Here is a 12,277-nt window from a genome sequence, read left to right on the forward strand (position 1 = left end):
TTTATCATGATGATGCCAGTGGTACCATGGAGCACCTCGATGATTGTAAGGCATTTTTAATCTGCATTTTAAAGCAGCTCCATAACACTCAAACCATTCTGAACACCTCAGATGGTAGCTTGCCACCCTTCCTTACTCAATTCTTTCACTCCTAGACAAAGTAATGTAATTGTATAATCATAGAATGGTCTAGCTTGGAAGGGATCTCAAGGATCAGCCACTTCCAACCCCCTGCTATAGGCAGGGACACCTCCCACTAGAACAGGTTGTGCAAGGTCTCCTCCAACCTGGCCTTCAACACCTCCAGGGAGGTTGTGGAGCACAGAAGCACCCAATGTGATCAAAGATCACATTGGGTGCTTCTGTGCTCCACAACCTCCCTGGGCAACCTGTGCCAGTGTCTTACCACCCTCATTGCAAACAACCCTTTCCTAACATCCAGTTTCAATCTCCCCTCTGCCACTTTAAACCCATTCCCCCTCATCCTGTCATAACAAGACCTTGCCATTAGTCCCCCCCAGCCTTCCTGTAGGTCCCACTTCAGATCCTGGAAGGCCACTATAATGTCTCCTTGAATCCTTCTCTTCTCCAGGCTGCAGAGCCCCAGCTGTCCTCATAGCAGAGCTGCTGCAGCCCTCTGAGCATCTTTGTGGCCCTCCTCTGGACTGGCTCCAACACTTCCATGTCCCTCTTGTGTTGGGGGCTCCAGAACTGTACACAGTACTCCAGGTGGGGTCTGATGAGAGGGGAAGAATCCCCTCCCTTGCCCTGCTGGCCACACTTCTTTTGATGCAGCCCAGGACACAGCTGGCTGTTTGGGCTACACGTGCACATTGTTGGCTCATGTTGAGCTTTTCATCAACCCAGACTCCATAGATCTAAGTTTTGAGCCCCTTGCTACACTGAGGTGCTGGAAGGGGTCCAGAGGAGGGCAACAGAGGCAGTGAAGGGCCTGTGATCTAAGAAGGCTATTGAGTTATCAGAATGACTGAGACCATGCATTGCTGATTTTCCCAAGTTTCCTCCAGTGTTCTGGTCAACTAAACTAGAAATTAACATAAAGGATGCCACAATTTGCTTTCTCTGAGCAAATCATTTGCTGAAGTATAACTTGTGCACTGCTCATCAACAGAGGGAGCCTAAATAAACAGCTGGCACAGTTAGCAAATTTAACTTCTCAAAGCTTATTTTGGTTTCAGTGAGATTTAGACTTCAACTGCCTCATGTCTGCAAAGATAAGCTGTCCAAAAGCTTTATATCTAATTACACAGAGCTCTGACCCAGCAAAACTTGAAGAGATTGTTTCACAGTTGTCAGCAAATAACTTGAGCCAAAATCCTGCTTCTTCTGGATTCTCTCTCCTACAGACCTCCTGTGGTGCCACTGCCTTTTGTTAGGCCAAATAACTTGTGAAATGCTGAGTTTAGCTTAAAGGACTAGAGAAGTCCCCCTGCTGCTTTGGTTGCCGAGAATCTAATCCCAGAAATGTTCAAGGCCAGGTTGGATGGGGCTTTGAAAAGCCTGGTCTAGTAGGAGATGTCCCTGCCTATGGCATGCGAGTTGGAACTGAATGATCTTTAAGCTCCCTTTCAACCCAAACTATTCCATGTCTCTATGATTCCAGAGGTGCTTGTGCTGATGCCACATCAGCTGCCCCCTAAAAGCCAGATGCAAATACGTCATGAAATGGTGAAAAATTAGCAAGCAAATCCAAACTTGCTGTGATACAAACACTGCTTCAAGAACTACACAGTCACCCTAGCTCTGCTCATATCTCCCCAACACCTTCAAACCACCAAGAGCTTGAGTGCAGATGGGAAAGCCGTGAGAACTGCCTTCCTATGAAAAAGAGTAGGTTATATTCTTCTGGTAGTCAGCATAAAGTTGTAAGTATTTAGACTGCTATTGAGCATGTTCCCAAAGCAGCAGCAGAAATGTAGTTGAATCACAGCCTAATAGGAGCTCAAGGACACGATTTGTAGTTGATGCTTTCAGTTGACTTTCTGCTCACTAAAACATTTGTTTAGACCAATATATAAGTTCCATAACCTCCCCAAACCCTAATACTGGAACTGAAGCAACAAGAGAAGCAGCTGCTGGGCACAGAACACCAGCATTCAGAAGTGCTATGACTCCAAAGATAAGCCTGTGGTAAATATAATACCTTTGATCTTGCATTTAGAGTCTTGCACAATAGCTTATCATCCCTCAGTACCTCCATCTGCTGCTGGGAAACACTCATCTTGCCTTAGTTATTTGAAGACAAGGATAATAAGGCTAAGTTCAAGGATTTGCCCCTATCACAGATCTCTGCAGCCCACACCATTGTATCTCAGATGGGAGAAAACAGAAGCCAGCCTGGAACAGACAGATCTAACCCACAGCTGACATCTGCACTGCCTGCAGAGGCTGAGGGACACGCTACAGCCATTCCAAACGTTGTCCTGGAGCCAAGGCCAGGAAGATGCCCGCAGGGACAGAGAGTTAATCACCCTTCCTAGGTACGTTCTGAGAAAGCTTCACAGCTGGCAAGTACCCTGCCAACGAATTAGTTCAATTCTGCAAGTATTCATGCTTCCTCTTTTTGGCTTCAAAACTTGAAAGGGCAGCTGGAGCTAGATTTTGATTAGCGTTCATGGATCTGCTGTGGAATCTTTTGTACTCTCATTAAAAAACAGAACCACCACTTCTCACCGTAGCATTCAAAAAAGAACTACAGCTCCTCTAACGAGAAGATAAACCACAGCTTTCCCAGCAAACGCTTGTGCACCAACGTTTACATCACCCTTAATTGGTAAACACGTTCCTCTAATGGGTTATTATGAAATATCTGACAGCCTTACCTGCATTAAGATGCAATGGAAAATATTCTGGCCCTCCTCTTCTGGTGTTTACAGGTCTTTCATGTCTGAACTCTGCTTGTTGTTAGCAGCAGAAGCAGGTATGAGTTATTAACACCTACACCTTAGCGAGCCAACACCAGCACAGTAGGTTTGATAACATTAAACTGTAGATGAAGGATATATGAGGGAGTAGGCCCAAATGTACTGTAGGAGGTACCCCAGATTAGAGGGAATACAGTGTATGAATTAAGCCTCGAGACCAAAGCTTCTCTTAGAGGTTTACACACCACAAAAATGGGCTACAGCCTTTGGTCTCCTTGCACAGGTGTCTAAACAGCATCAAAACCTGACTGGATAAAGATGCAGCCGGGTCCTCAGTGCTTATCAATACAGTCCAAACATGCAGACTGCCAACCTGCATAGAATCAAAGAACTGCTTGGGTTGGAAGGGGCCTCAGAGATTATCTAGTACCAACCTCTCTGCCGTGGGCAGAGACACCTCCTACTGGCCCAAGTTCCTCGAGGCCCCATCCAGCCTGGCTTTGAACACTTCCAGAGTTGGAGCCTTCACAACTTCTTGGAACAGGTTACCCAAGGGAAGTTGTGGAGGCTTGTACCCTTCACCACACCTTTGAGTTCACAGGCTGTTACTGTCTCCTCTGCAAACCTGCACCATCATATCCTGCTGAAGGCACAAACTCTTAAAAGCTGATGTTTCCTCTTCTCCTCCTCAGGAAGTGCATCAAACAAGCTGAAAGCAGACTCGGTGCCATGGTCTAGTTGACTGGATAGGGCTGGGTGCTAGGTTGGACTGGATGATCTTGGAGGTCTCTTCCAACCTGGTTGATTCTATGATTCTGTGTTGAGATTCAGCCCACACCAGCACCCAAAAAGCCAACTTCATCCTGCACGGTACCATTACACCAGAAGAACTACCCCAAATACAGCATTTGTGCTTCAGGCTTGTATAATTCAGTGATGAGTTTTTACTCCAGTCCTCATAATTGCTAACTCACCTAAGAATTAAATTTGCTGATCTTCAGGGGGAGCCAAAAAAGCCCAGGTGTATGGGGAGGTGGAATCTAATTAGCCACTTTAAAGAACTACTTCTGAAATCTTCCTCTTCTAAAGTCAACAACTTCTGCTCCTTGCATTCTAGAGTTCACCTGGCACTTGTAAACAATCCTTAGCATACCAATGAAAAACACCTTCTCACCACCTCTCCACAGAAAGCAAAGACAGACAAGCACCATGAGAGGTCCTACACTAACTTAGTTGCTTTAATGGCAGCAGAGGAGAAACTAACAACGTCTGGTAAACTTAAACCAGGATGAGTTTACGTCTTCTGCACTTGATCTGTTCCCCTCCCTGTCAGATCCTGAACGCCTTGGCTCACAGGGAGCACATAACAGTAGCGGGTGCTGCTGCTAGCTCGTTTGTTTGCCTCTTTTTAACATAAGCACCAGAAAAAAAACAGCTAAACAGTTCAGGTAACATCATACCTCTGCTGATTCTCAGCACTTGTACCCTCACAGTCTAATGGAAAGAGAATTCATGCAAAAACTGATGCAAATTCAGGCTTAAAAGTAAAATTCTCTCTCCACCAAGATACATCCCAAAGAAAGCACTTTCCGACGTGGTCCATTCAACCGCTGCTGCCGTTTCTAGGCAGGAGCTCCTCAAACACATCTCTCAAGGGTCCGCACATTTACAAGTCACTTTACACAGGGCAGGGAGGAAATTCCAGTTCCCATCACGGCACTGCAGACGCCTTGCCTCTCTCCTAGCCAACAACCCTCTGTGCTCCTTCTTTTCTCATTTCAATGCTTATTTCTTCTGAACAACTGCTTAAAGACATTACCGACTTTGTGGCAGATGTTTCCCACGCTGCGCAAGCCAAGGATGAGGACTAGACTCAGAAACCATTTCCCCTTCCAGACAGAAACCATTGTCCTCAGCAGCTCACTGCCACCTCTCCCCTCAATCTGCCAACTCACTCCTTGATCCGTCTCACCCAGAAGGAAACAGGTGTGAGATACCCAAACATCAGACCGGCCTTGCTTTCACTTGGAGCAGCTCAGGGAGAAGACAGAAGAAACAATAATGCACCACGGAGTGAATCAGCCAGCAGAGCTGAAGGCGAAGGAAAACACGTCCCCTGTATTTTCGGTTCTGCTCACATACAGCTCCCACCCTTTTACACACAAATGAGCTCTACTTTTCCATCTGCTTCGCAGGGGCATGAAGTAGATGAGCTTTTTCCTATGAGAAGAGGAACGCAATCGGTGAATGATACTTTGCTCCTTCTAACTGTAACTTCGGCTGCTGGCTTATGGCTGCAGGCAATGCGTCAGGGCCGCCTGCCCCTCGGCAAAGTTTGGGCCGAAGGCATCATTTCCCCCTCGTCCCGGCGCCACGCTCCCCGGCTCGGCCCTTTCCCGCCTTCCGCTGGTCCCCGGTCCCAGTGAGCCGGGATCGAGGGGTTCAGCCCCGGCCCTACATAAAGGAAAAAGGGGATGGGCCCAGGCTCTTAGTCCAGCTCCACACGGAGCAGAGACCGCAGAAAAGAGGGGCAGCTCCGGAGCCTCTGGGCTAGGAAGGGCTCAGGCCCGGCCCAGCGAGGAGCGGATGACGCCGAGAGAGGGGAGCGGAAACGGCGGCTCCGGGACTGGGGGGGCTCAGACCCAGCCCCGCACGGGGCAGAGACCGCCGACAGGAGACAGCAGCCTGCATCCGACCCACCACCGAGAGGCTGCCCCGCCACGGCCCGCCCTGCCCAGCCCGTCACCGAGCAGGCCCTGACGGGCCTCACCGGTCCTTGAGGCGCCTGAACGGGCTGGACCACGGCCCCGCTTACCTGTCCTCACTGGCCGTAATAACTCCATCCTCCTTGGGGATGAGGAGCGCGGCGCTGACCACATCCTGGTGCCCCTCGACCTTGCTGAGGAGGACGGGCCGGCTGCTCTGCGGCCGCGAGTGGATCTCGGCTGCCATGTTGCCGCGGCACCGGCCCGGCGCCCATCCGCTGGCGGTGCGGGGGTAGCCCGGCGGCCGCCGCCGTAAGGCTGCGTGTAGCGGCGCCGCCCGTCGGGCCGAGGTGCTCCGTGTAGCGCCGCAGCCCCGCTGCGCTGGCGTCACGGCCGGGGCGGGGCGGGGCGGGCGGCGGCCGTGCTCGGTGGGAGAGAGGAGCGGCGGCGCCGTGGTGCGGGGAGGGGCGGGCTGCCTGCCCGCGGCTGCTGCGGGGCGGCTCCGCTGGGGCGCCTCCAGAAGGGCTCTGCCTTCCCGAGGAGCAGAACTAAAGAGTCATAGAAGGGTTGGACTTGGAAGGAATCGCTAAAGACCATCTTTAGAGGCCATCTAGCCAGCCCCTGTGCCATCGGCAGGCTTTAGAGGCCATCTAGCCAGTCCCTGTGCCACCGGCGGGCTTTAGTGGCCATCTAGCCAGTCCCTGTGCCATCGGTGGGCTTTAGTGGCCATCTAGCCAGTCCCTGTGCCATCGGCAGGCTTTAGTGGCCATCTAGCCAGTCCCTGTGCCATCAGCAGGCTTTAGTGGCCATCTAGCCAGTCCCTGTGCCATCCGCGGGCTTTAGAGGCCATCTAGCCAGTCCCTGTGCCATCGGCAGGCTTTAGAGGCCATCTAGCCAGTCCCTGTGCCATCAGTGGGCTTTAGTGGCCATCTAGCCAGTCCCTGTGCCATCGGCGGGCTTTAGTGGCCATCTAGCCAGTCCCTGTGCCGTCAGTGGGCTTTAGAGGCCATCTAGCCAGTCCCTGTGCCATCAGCAGGAACATCTTCAACTACAGCAGTCTGCACAGCAAACACCCTGATCTGGGATGCTTTCAGCGCCAGGGCATCTACCACACCTTTGAGCAACCCAGGACAGTGTCTTACCACCCTCAGTGCAGAAGAGGTGTTCCTCGTGTTTAACCTAGATTGCCCCTTTGTTAGTTTGAATACACAACCTTTTGTAGTGCCTTTAAATTCTGAAAAGCCACAGTAAGGTCTCCCTGAAGTTTTCTCATCTCCAGACTGAAAAACCCAAACACTCTCAGCCTGTCCTCACAGCAGAGGTATTTTAGTCTTTAATCACCTCTGTGGCCTCCTCTCAACCTGCTCCAACATGTCCATGTTTCTCCCATGCTGAGGACTCCAGAGCTGGACACATCACTGCAGGTAGGGTCTCACTGGAGCACAGCAGAGGAGCAGAATCCCTTCCCACCAACCTGCTGTCCACACTGCTTTTGATGCCATCCAGAGCATGGTTTGATTCCAGGCTGTGGGCACACACTGACAGACCACATGCAGCTTTTCATCCACCAGTAGCCCCAAGTCCTCTGCAGGGCTCTCAATCCTCCATCCCTCACTTTGGACTGATACTGGGGGTCACCCTTACACAGTGTTGTGGTAGGCCTGAATAGGCCAAAAATGGGCTTATCCATGTTCTGGCTTGCCCAGGCATGATCTTCTGCTCTCTCCCCTGCTTCTGCTGTGGGGAGAAGAAACTGTGGGAAAGAGGGAAAATACCCTGACTTCACCTGATATGGTCAAGCTTGGCAAAGTGCCATTCTGATTGGCTAATCTGTGTCCAAAGGCCCATTAGTCTTGGGCTGTATTGATGAAAAGGGATGAGCAGGTAGCACAGTGTGCTGCTGCTGCTGCTGCTGCCTCATTGCATCCTGCACTGCCTGGGAACTCCACTGCCTCGAGTTCACCAGGAACAGGCTCTAAATGCCTGCAGGCAATCAGCCTGCACAGCCAGCCTGACACTGTGCCCAGACTGCACATGGCACTGCAGCCTGCCTGCCCCTCTGCAAGGCTTCTGCTGAATGGGGAATCAAGAGGAGCCAGGTCAGAGACTGTGCCATAGACTCCCAGCTTCTGAGAAAAGAGCCTGGGAAACTCCAAAGCCTCTAACAGCTCTGAGACCACTGACAGCAACTCCTGCACCTGCTTTGGGTACTGTCTGATACTATTTTGTGAGTAAATGCTTAAAGCCTCTTGTAATGCACTGATTGCCTTCTGCCATAAGCAGAAAGCAGCTTCCTGTGTCCTCTAGTGGGTAAGCAGTGCAATTAACCACAAGCAGTGTATTGACTGCAAGAATCTTCTCTTCCAGTATACTGTTTGTGTTTACCACTTCAAGGAATAAGTGCTCCAGTTTTGCCTGTTCCCTATGTGTATAAAATTCCAAACAGTGTCTTTTGAACCTGGTGAATAAGTTTTCTGGCGAGATTTAATGTTAAAAAATGTTTTTCATAGTTATTAACAATCTTCGGGGGCCAGAGTGGCTGAGAGCAACCAGGAAGAGAGGGAGCTGGGGGTGCTGGGAAAGAGGAGCTGAAGATGAGGCAGCAATGCCCAGGTGGGCAGCAGAGCCAATGGCATCCTGGGCTGGCTCAGGAGCAGTGTGGGCAGCAGGACAAGGGAGGTTCTTCTGCCCCTTTGCTCAGCACTGCTCAGGCCACCCCTTGAGTGCTGTGTCCAATTCTGGGCTCCTCAATTCAAGAAAGATACTGAGGTGCTGGAAGGTGTCCAGAGAAGGGCAATGAAGGTAGTGAGGGGCCTGGAGCAGAGCCCTGTGAGGAGAGGCTGAGGGAGCTGGGGGTGTGCAGCCTGCAGAAGAGGACGCTTAGGGCAGAGCTCATTGTTGTCTACAACTACCTGAAGGGAGGCTGTAGCCAGGTGGGGTTGGTCTCTTCTGCCAGGCAAGCAGCACCAGAAGAAGGGGACAGAGTCTGAAGTTGTGTCAGGGCAGGTCTAGGCTGGATGTTAGGAGGAAGTGATTGGCATTGGAATGGGCTGCCCAGGGAGGTGGTGGAGTTGCTGTCCCTGGAGGTGTTCAAGAGGAGACTGGCTGAGGCACTTAGTGCCATGGTCTGGTTGACTGGATAGGGCTGGGTGCTAAGTTGGGCTGGATGATCTTGGAGGTCTCTTCCAACCTGCTTGATTCTATTATTCATCTGGATATCAAAATGAATACAAATGATTAATTGTGCACTATTGGTAACACACAGGTGTAACATGGCCTTGTTCTACCTCGTGACGTCCACACCAGCCCACCTCACAAACCTGCCCAGATCTCTCTGGAGGACTCCTGTCCCTCAGGCACATTGACAACACTACCTGGCTTGGTGTAATATGGAAACTTGCTGAGGATGCCTCAATTCCACTATCTGTGTTGACAGCAAAGATACTAAACAGCCCTAGCCCCAGTGCTGACCCTTAAGGAACACCACTTGTCTGTTCTCCACTCAGGTATTGAGCCACTAACCACAGATTTTTGAGTGTGACCACCCAGCCACTTCCTTAGCCACTTGGTGGATAAGCTCTCTGCCCATGCCTGACTGGCCTGGGGCCACCATAGGGGAGCAAAAGGAAGGGTATTTATAGAATCACAGAATCAGTCAGGGTTGGAAAGGACCACAAGGAGCAGCCAGTTCCAAGCCTCTTGTCATAGACAGGGACACCCTACCCTAGATCAGGCTGCACACAGCCTCAGCCAGCCTAGCCTTAAGCACCTCCAGCCATGGGGCCTCAACCACCTCCCTGGACAACCCATTCCAGGCTCTCACCATTCTCAGGCTCAACAACTTCCTCCTCACATCCAGTCTGAACTCACCCTCTCCAGCTTTGCTCCATTCCCCCCAGTCCTGTCACTCCCTGACAGCCTCGAAAGTCCCTCCCCAGCTTTTTTGTAGCCCCCTTCAGATCCTGGAAGGTCACAAGAATGTCACCTGGGAGCCTCCTTTTCTCCAGCCTGCACAGCCCCAACTCTTTCAGTCTGGAAGTTGTTGGCAGAGAGAGTGATTGGTATTGGAATGGGCTGCCCAGGGAGGTGGTGGAGTCACCATCCCTGGAGGTGTTGAAGCAAAGCCTGGATGAGGCACTTAGTGTCATGGTCTGGTTGACTGGCTAGGGCTGGGTGCTAGGTTGGACTGGATGATCTTGGAGGTCTCTTCCAACCTGCTTGATTCTATGAATCTATGATTCTGTCCTCACAGCAGAGCTGCTGCAGCCCTCTGAGCATCCTCCTTTCTCTTCTCTGGACACACTCCAGCACCTCCATATCCCTCTTGTAATGGAGGCTCCAGAACTGGATGGGAAATAGAATCAACCAGGGCCTCAACCACCTCCCTGGGCAACCCATTCCAGCCTCTCACCACTCTCATGCTCAACAACTTCCTCCTCACATCCAGGCTGAATCTGTCCAGCCCCAGCTTTGCTCCGTTCCCTATGGAGTCAGCTGGTGGGGGGAAGGGGGAATGTGGGCTGAGGAAGGCTACGTAGTCACAGGAAATCTATTAGCTGGTTTCTTTATGGGTTTTAAACCAGAAGCAGCTGTAAGCCTTTATTCTTTAAGTTCTCAAGCAGCTGGATTGTGCTGATTACTGTGTTCATGTCCAGTGCATGTGAATTTTGTCCATGTAGCTGGTTAATCAACAGCAGAATTCCTCCCTTTGGTGCTGGTTTTTGTTTGGCAGTTGCTGTGAGCATGGCACTAGTGGTGCTCACACTTTTGAGTTCAGTCTTGAACCCGAGTGTCTTTCTGTCAGGATGAGCCAGGGACTGAGAGAGAGGTTACAGGAGCTGGTCAGGACTCTCCTCAGTCAGCAGATGTGCAGATTTTAATCCCAGGTCTAGCAAATAAGTAAATATTTGAATAACATGTCTGGAAATACACTGATTTTACACAAACATCTTAGCAGGGAGCTGGGTGAAGCTCTTTGTGCTCAGGATGACCCAGACACAACTTTGCCAAGGTGAGGTAAGGACAAACTTCCTGGAGCACAGTGATGGGAACTGATAAAGCCGAACAGAGCAGGTCACACACTTGCTGCCGGGAAGGCTGAATGGGGCTTCCCCAAGCTCCTGGAGCAGGGCAACAGATAGTGACTGTCTGTCCTCTGAGCTGTCCCAAGAGAGGACTTTTATCTACCTTGCTGCATTTCCCAGCTGTTTGCCAAAGGAAAGCAGACACAGGAAGAATGGGCACCGCTTGAAGTTCAGAAAATACCTGTAGTTAAATGCACTCTGCTTTGCCTTTAGCTTTCCCATGCTCTCTAATCTTTCCTCTGTATTTCCAGAATCCACTTTTCCATCACCCTTCCTACCTCCTGAACCCTGCCCAGTCACCATTCATTATGACCCTGTGTCATAATGCTTTTCTTTCTCTGGTTTTCCTCCAGTCCCAAACTCAGAACCTACTTTTTCTCTCCATTTCTTATCCTTCCTCAACCTATTTTCCCCCAGTCACCCTGCACATGTTACCACCACAGCCAAACCAAGTAGTGAGTCAAGCCAGCCTTGCACTACCTCACATCTCCTATGGTTCTGAAGAGACACAGGAATATAGAATTGACCAGGTTGGAAGAGACCTCCAAGCTCAGCCAGTCCAACCTAACACCCAGCCCTAGCCAAGCAACCAGACCATGGCACTAAGTGCCTCATCCAGGCCCCTCTTGAACATGTCCAGGGACAATGACTCCACCACCTCCCTGGGCAGCCCATTCCAATGCCAATCACTCTCTCTGCCAACAACTTCCTCCTAACATCCAGCCTAGACCTGATCTGGCGCAGCTTGAGACTGTGTCCCCTTGTTCTGTTGCTGCTTGCCTGCCAGAAGAGCCCAACCCCACCTGGCTACAGCCTCCCTTCAGGGAGTTGTAGACAGCAATGAGCTCTGCCCTGAGCCTCCTCTTCTGCAGGCTGCACACCCTCAGCTCCCTCAGCCTCTCCTCACAGGGCTCTGATCCAGGCCCCTCCCCAGCCTTGCTGCCCTTCTCTGCACACCTTCCAGCACCTCAACATCTCTCTTGAATTGAGGGGCCCAGAACTGGACACAGCACTCAAGGTGTGGCCTGAGCAGTGCTGAGCACAGGGGCAGAAGAACTTCCCTTGTCCTGCTGGCCACACTGCTCCTGAGCCAGCCCAGGATGCCATTGGCTCTCTTGGTTACCTGGGCACAGCTCTAAGAGGTACAGCTATAAGACGAAGTGTGCAAGGTAACAGTGCCTCTAACAAGGGACTGACTACCTTCACTTCTTGCAAGGTTGTGTAAGCCTTCAGCCAGGTCATAGAATCATATCATAGAATCAACCAGGTTGGAAGAGACCTCCAAGCTCATCCAGTCCAACCTAGCACCCAGCCTATCCAGTCAACTAGACCATGGCACTGAGTGCCTCATCCAGTCTCACAGGGAGAGGCGATGTGAGGACCTGGGGCTGTTTAGCCAGGAGAAAAGCAGGCTCAGGGGAGACCACCTTGCAACTCCCTGAAAGCAGGTTGGAGAGAGGTGGGGGCTGGTCTTTTCTCAAAGTAACAAGCTATAAGATAAGAGGAAATGACTTCAAGATGTGCCAGGGGAAGTTTCAGTTGGACATGAGGAAAAATGTCTTCCTTGCAAGGCTTCTCAAGGCCTGGAACAGGCTACCCAGGG

The 12,277-nt window shown here is 51.2% G+C and overlaps 1 protein-coding gene across 1 annotated transcript in view; it reads right to left on the reverse strand.

The window, feature by feature from the left end:
• WDFY1 (WD repeat and FYVE domain containing 1) overlaps positions 1 to 5,960 on the reverse strand; it is a 28,497-nt gene extending 22,537 nt beyond the window's left edge. The window contains exon 1 of the mRNA XM_064152794.1: positions 5,701 to 5,960. Coding sequence (XP_064008864.1) covers positions 5,701 to 5,837 — 137 coding nt within the window. The 5' untranslated portion in view covers positions 5,838 to 5,960. The remainder of the gene's footprint in view (positions 1 to 5,700) is intronic.
• Positions 5,961 to 12,277: the final 6,317 nt, after the last annotated feature.

Source organism: Pogoniulus pusillus, chromosome 13 (genome assembly GCF_015220805.1).
Source record: "Pogoniulus pusillus isolate bPogPus1 chromosome 13, bPogPus1.pri, whole genome shotgun sequence".
Taxonomy (NCBI): domain Eukaryota; kingdom Metazoa; phylum Chordata; class Aves; order Piciformes; family Lybiidae; genus Pogoniulus; species Pogoniulus pusillus.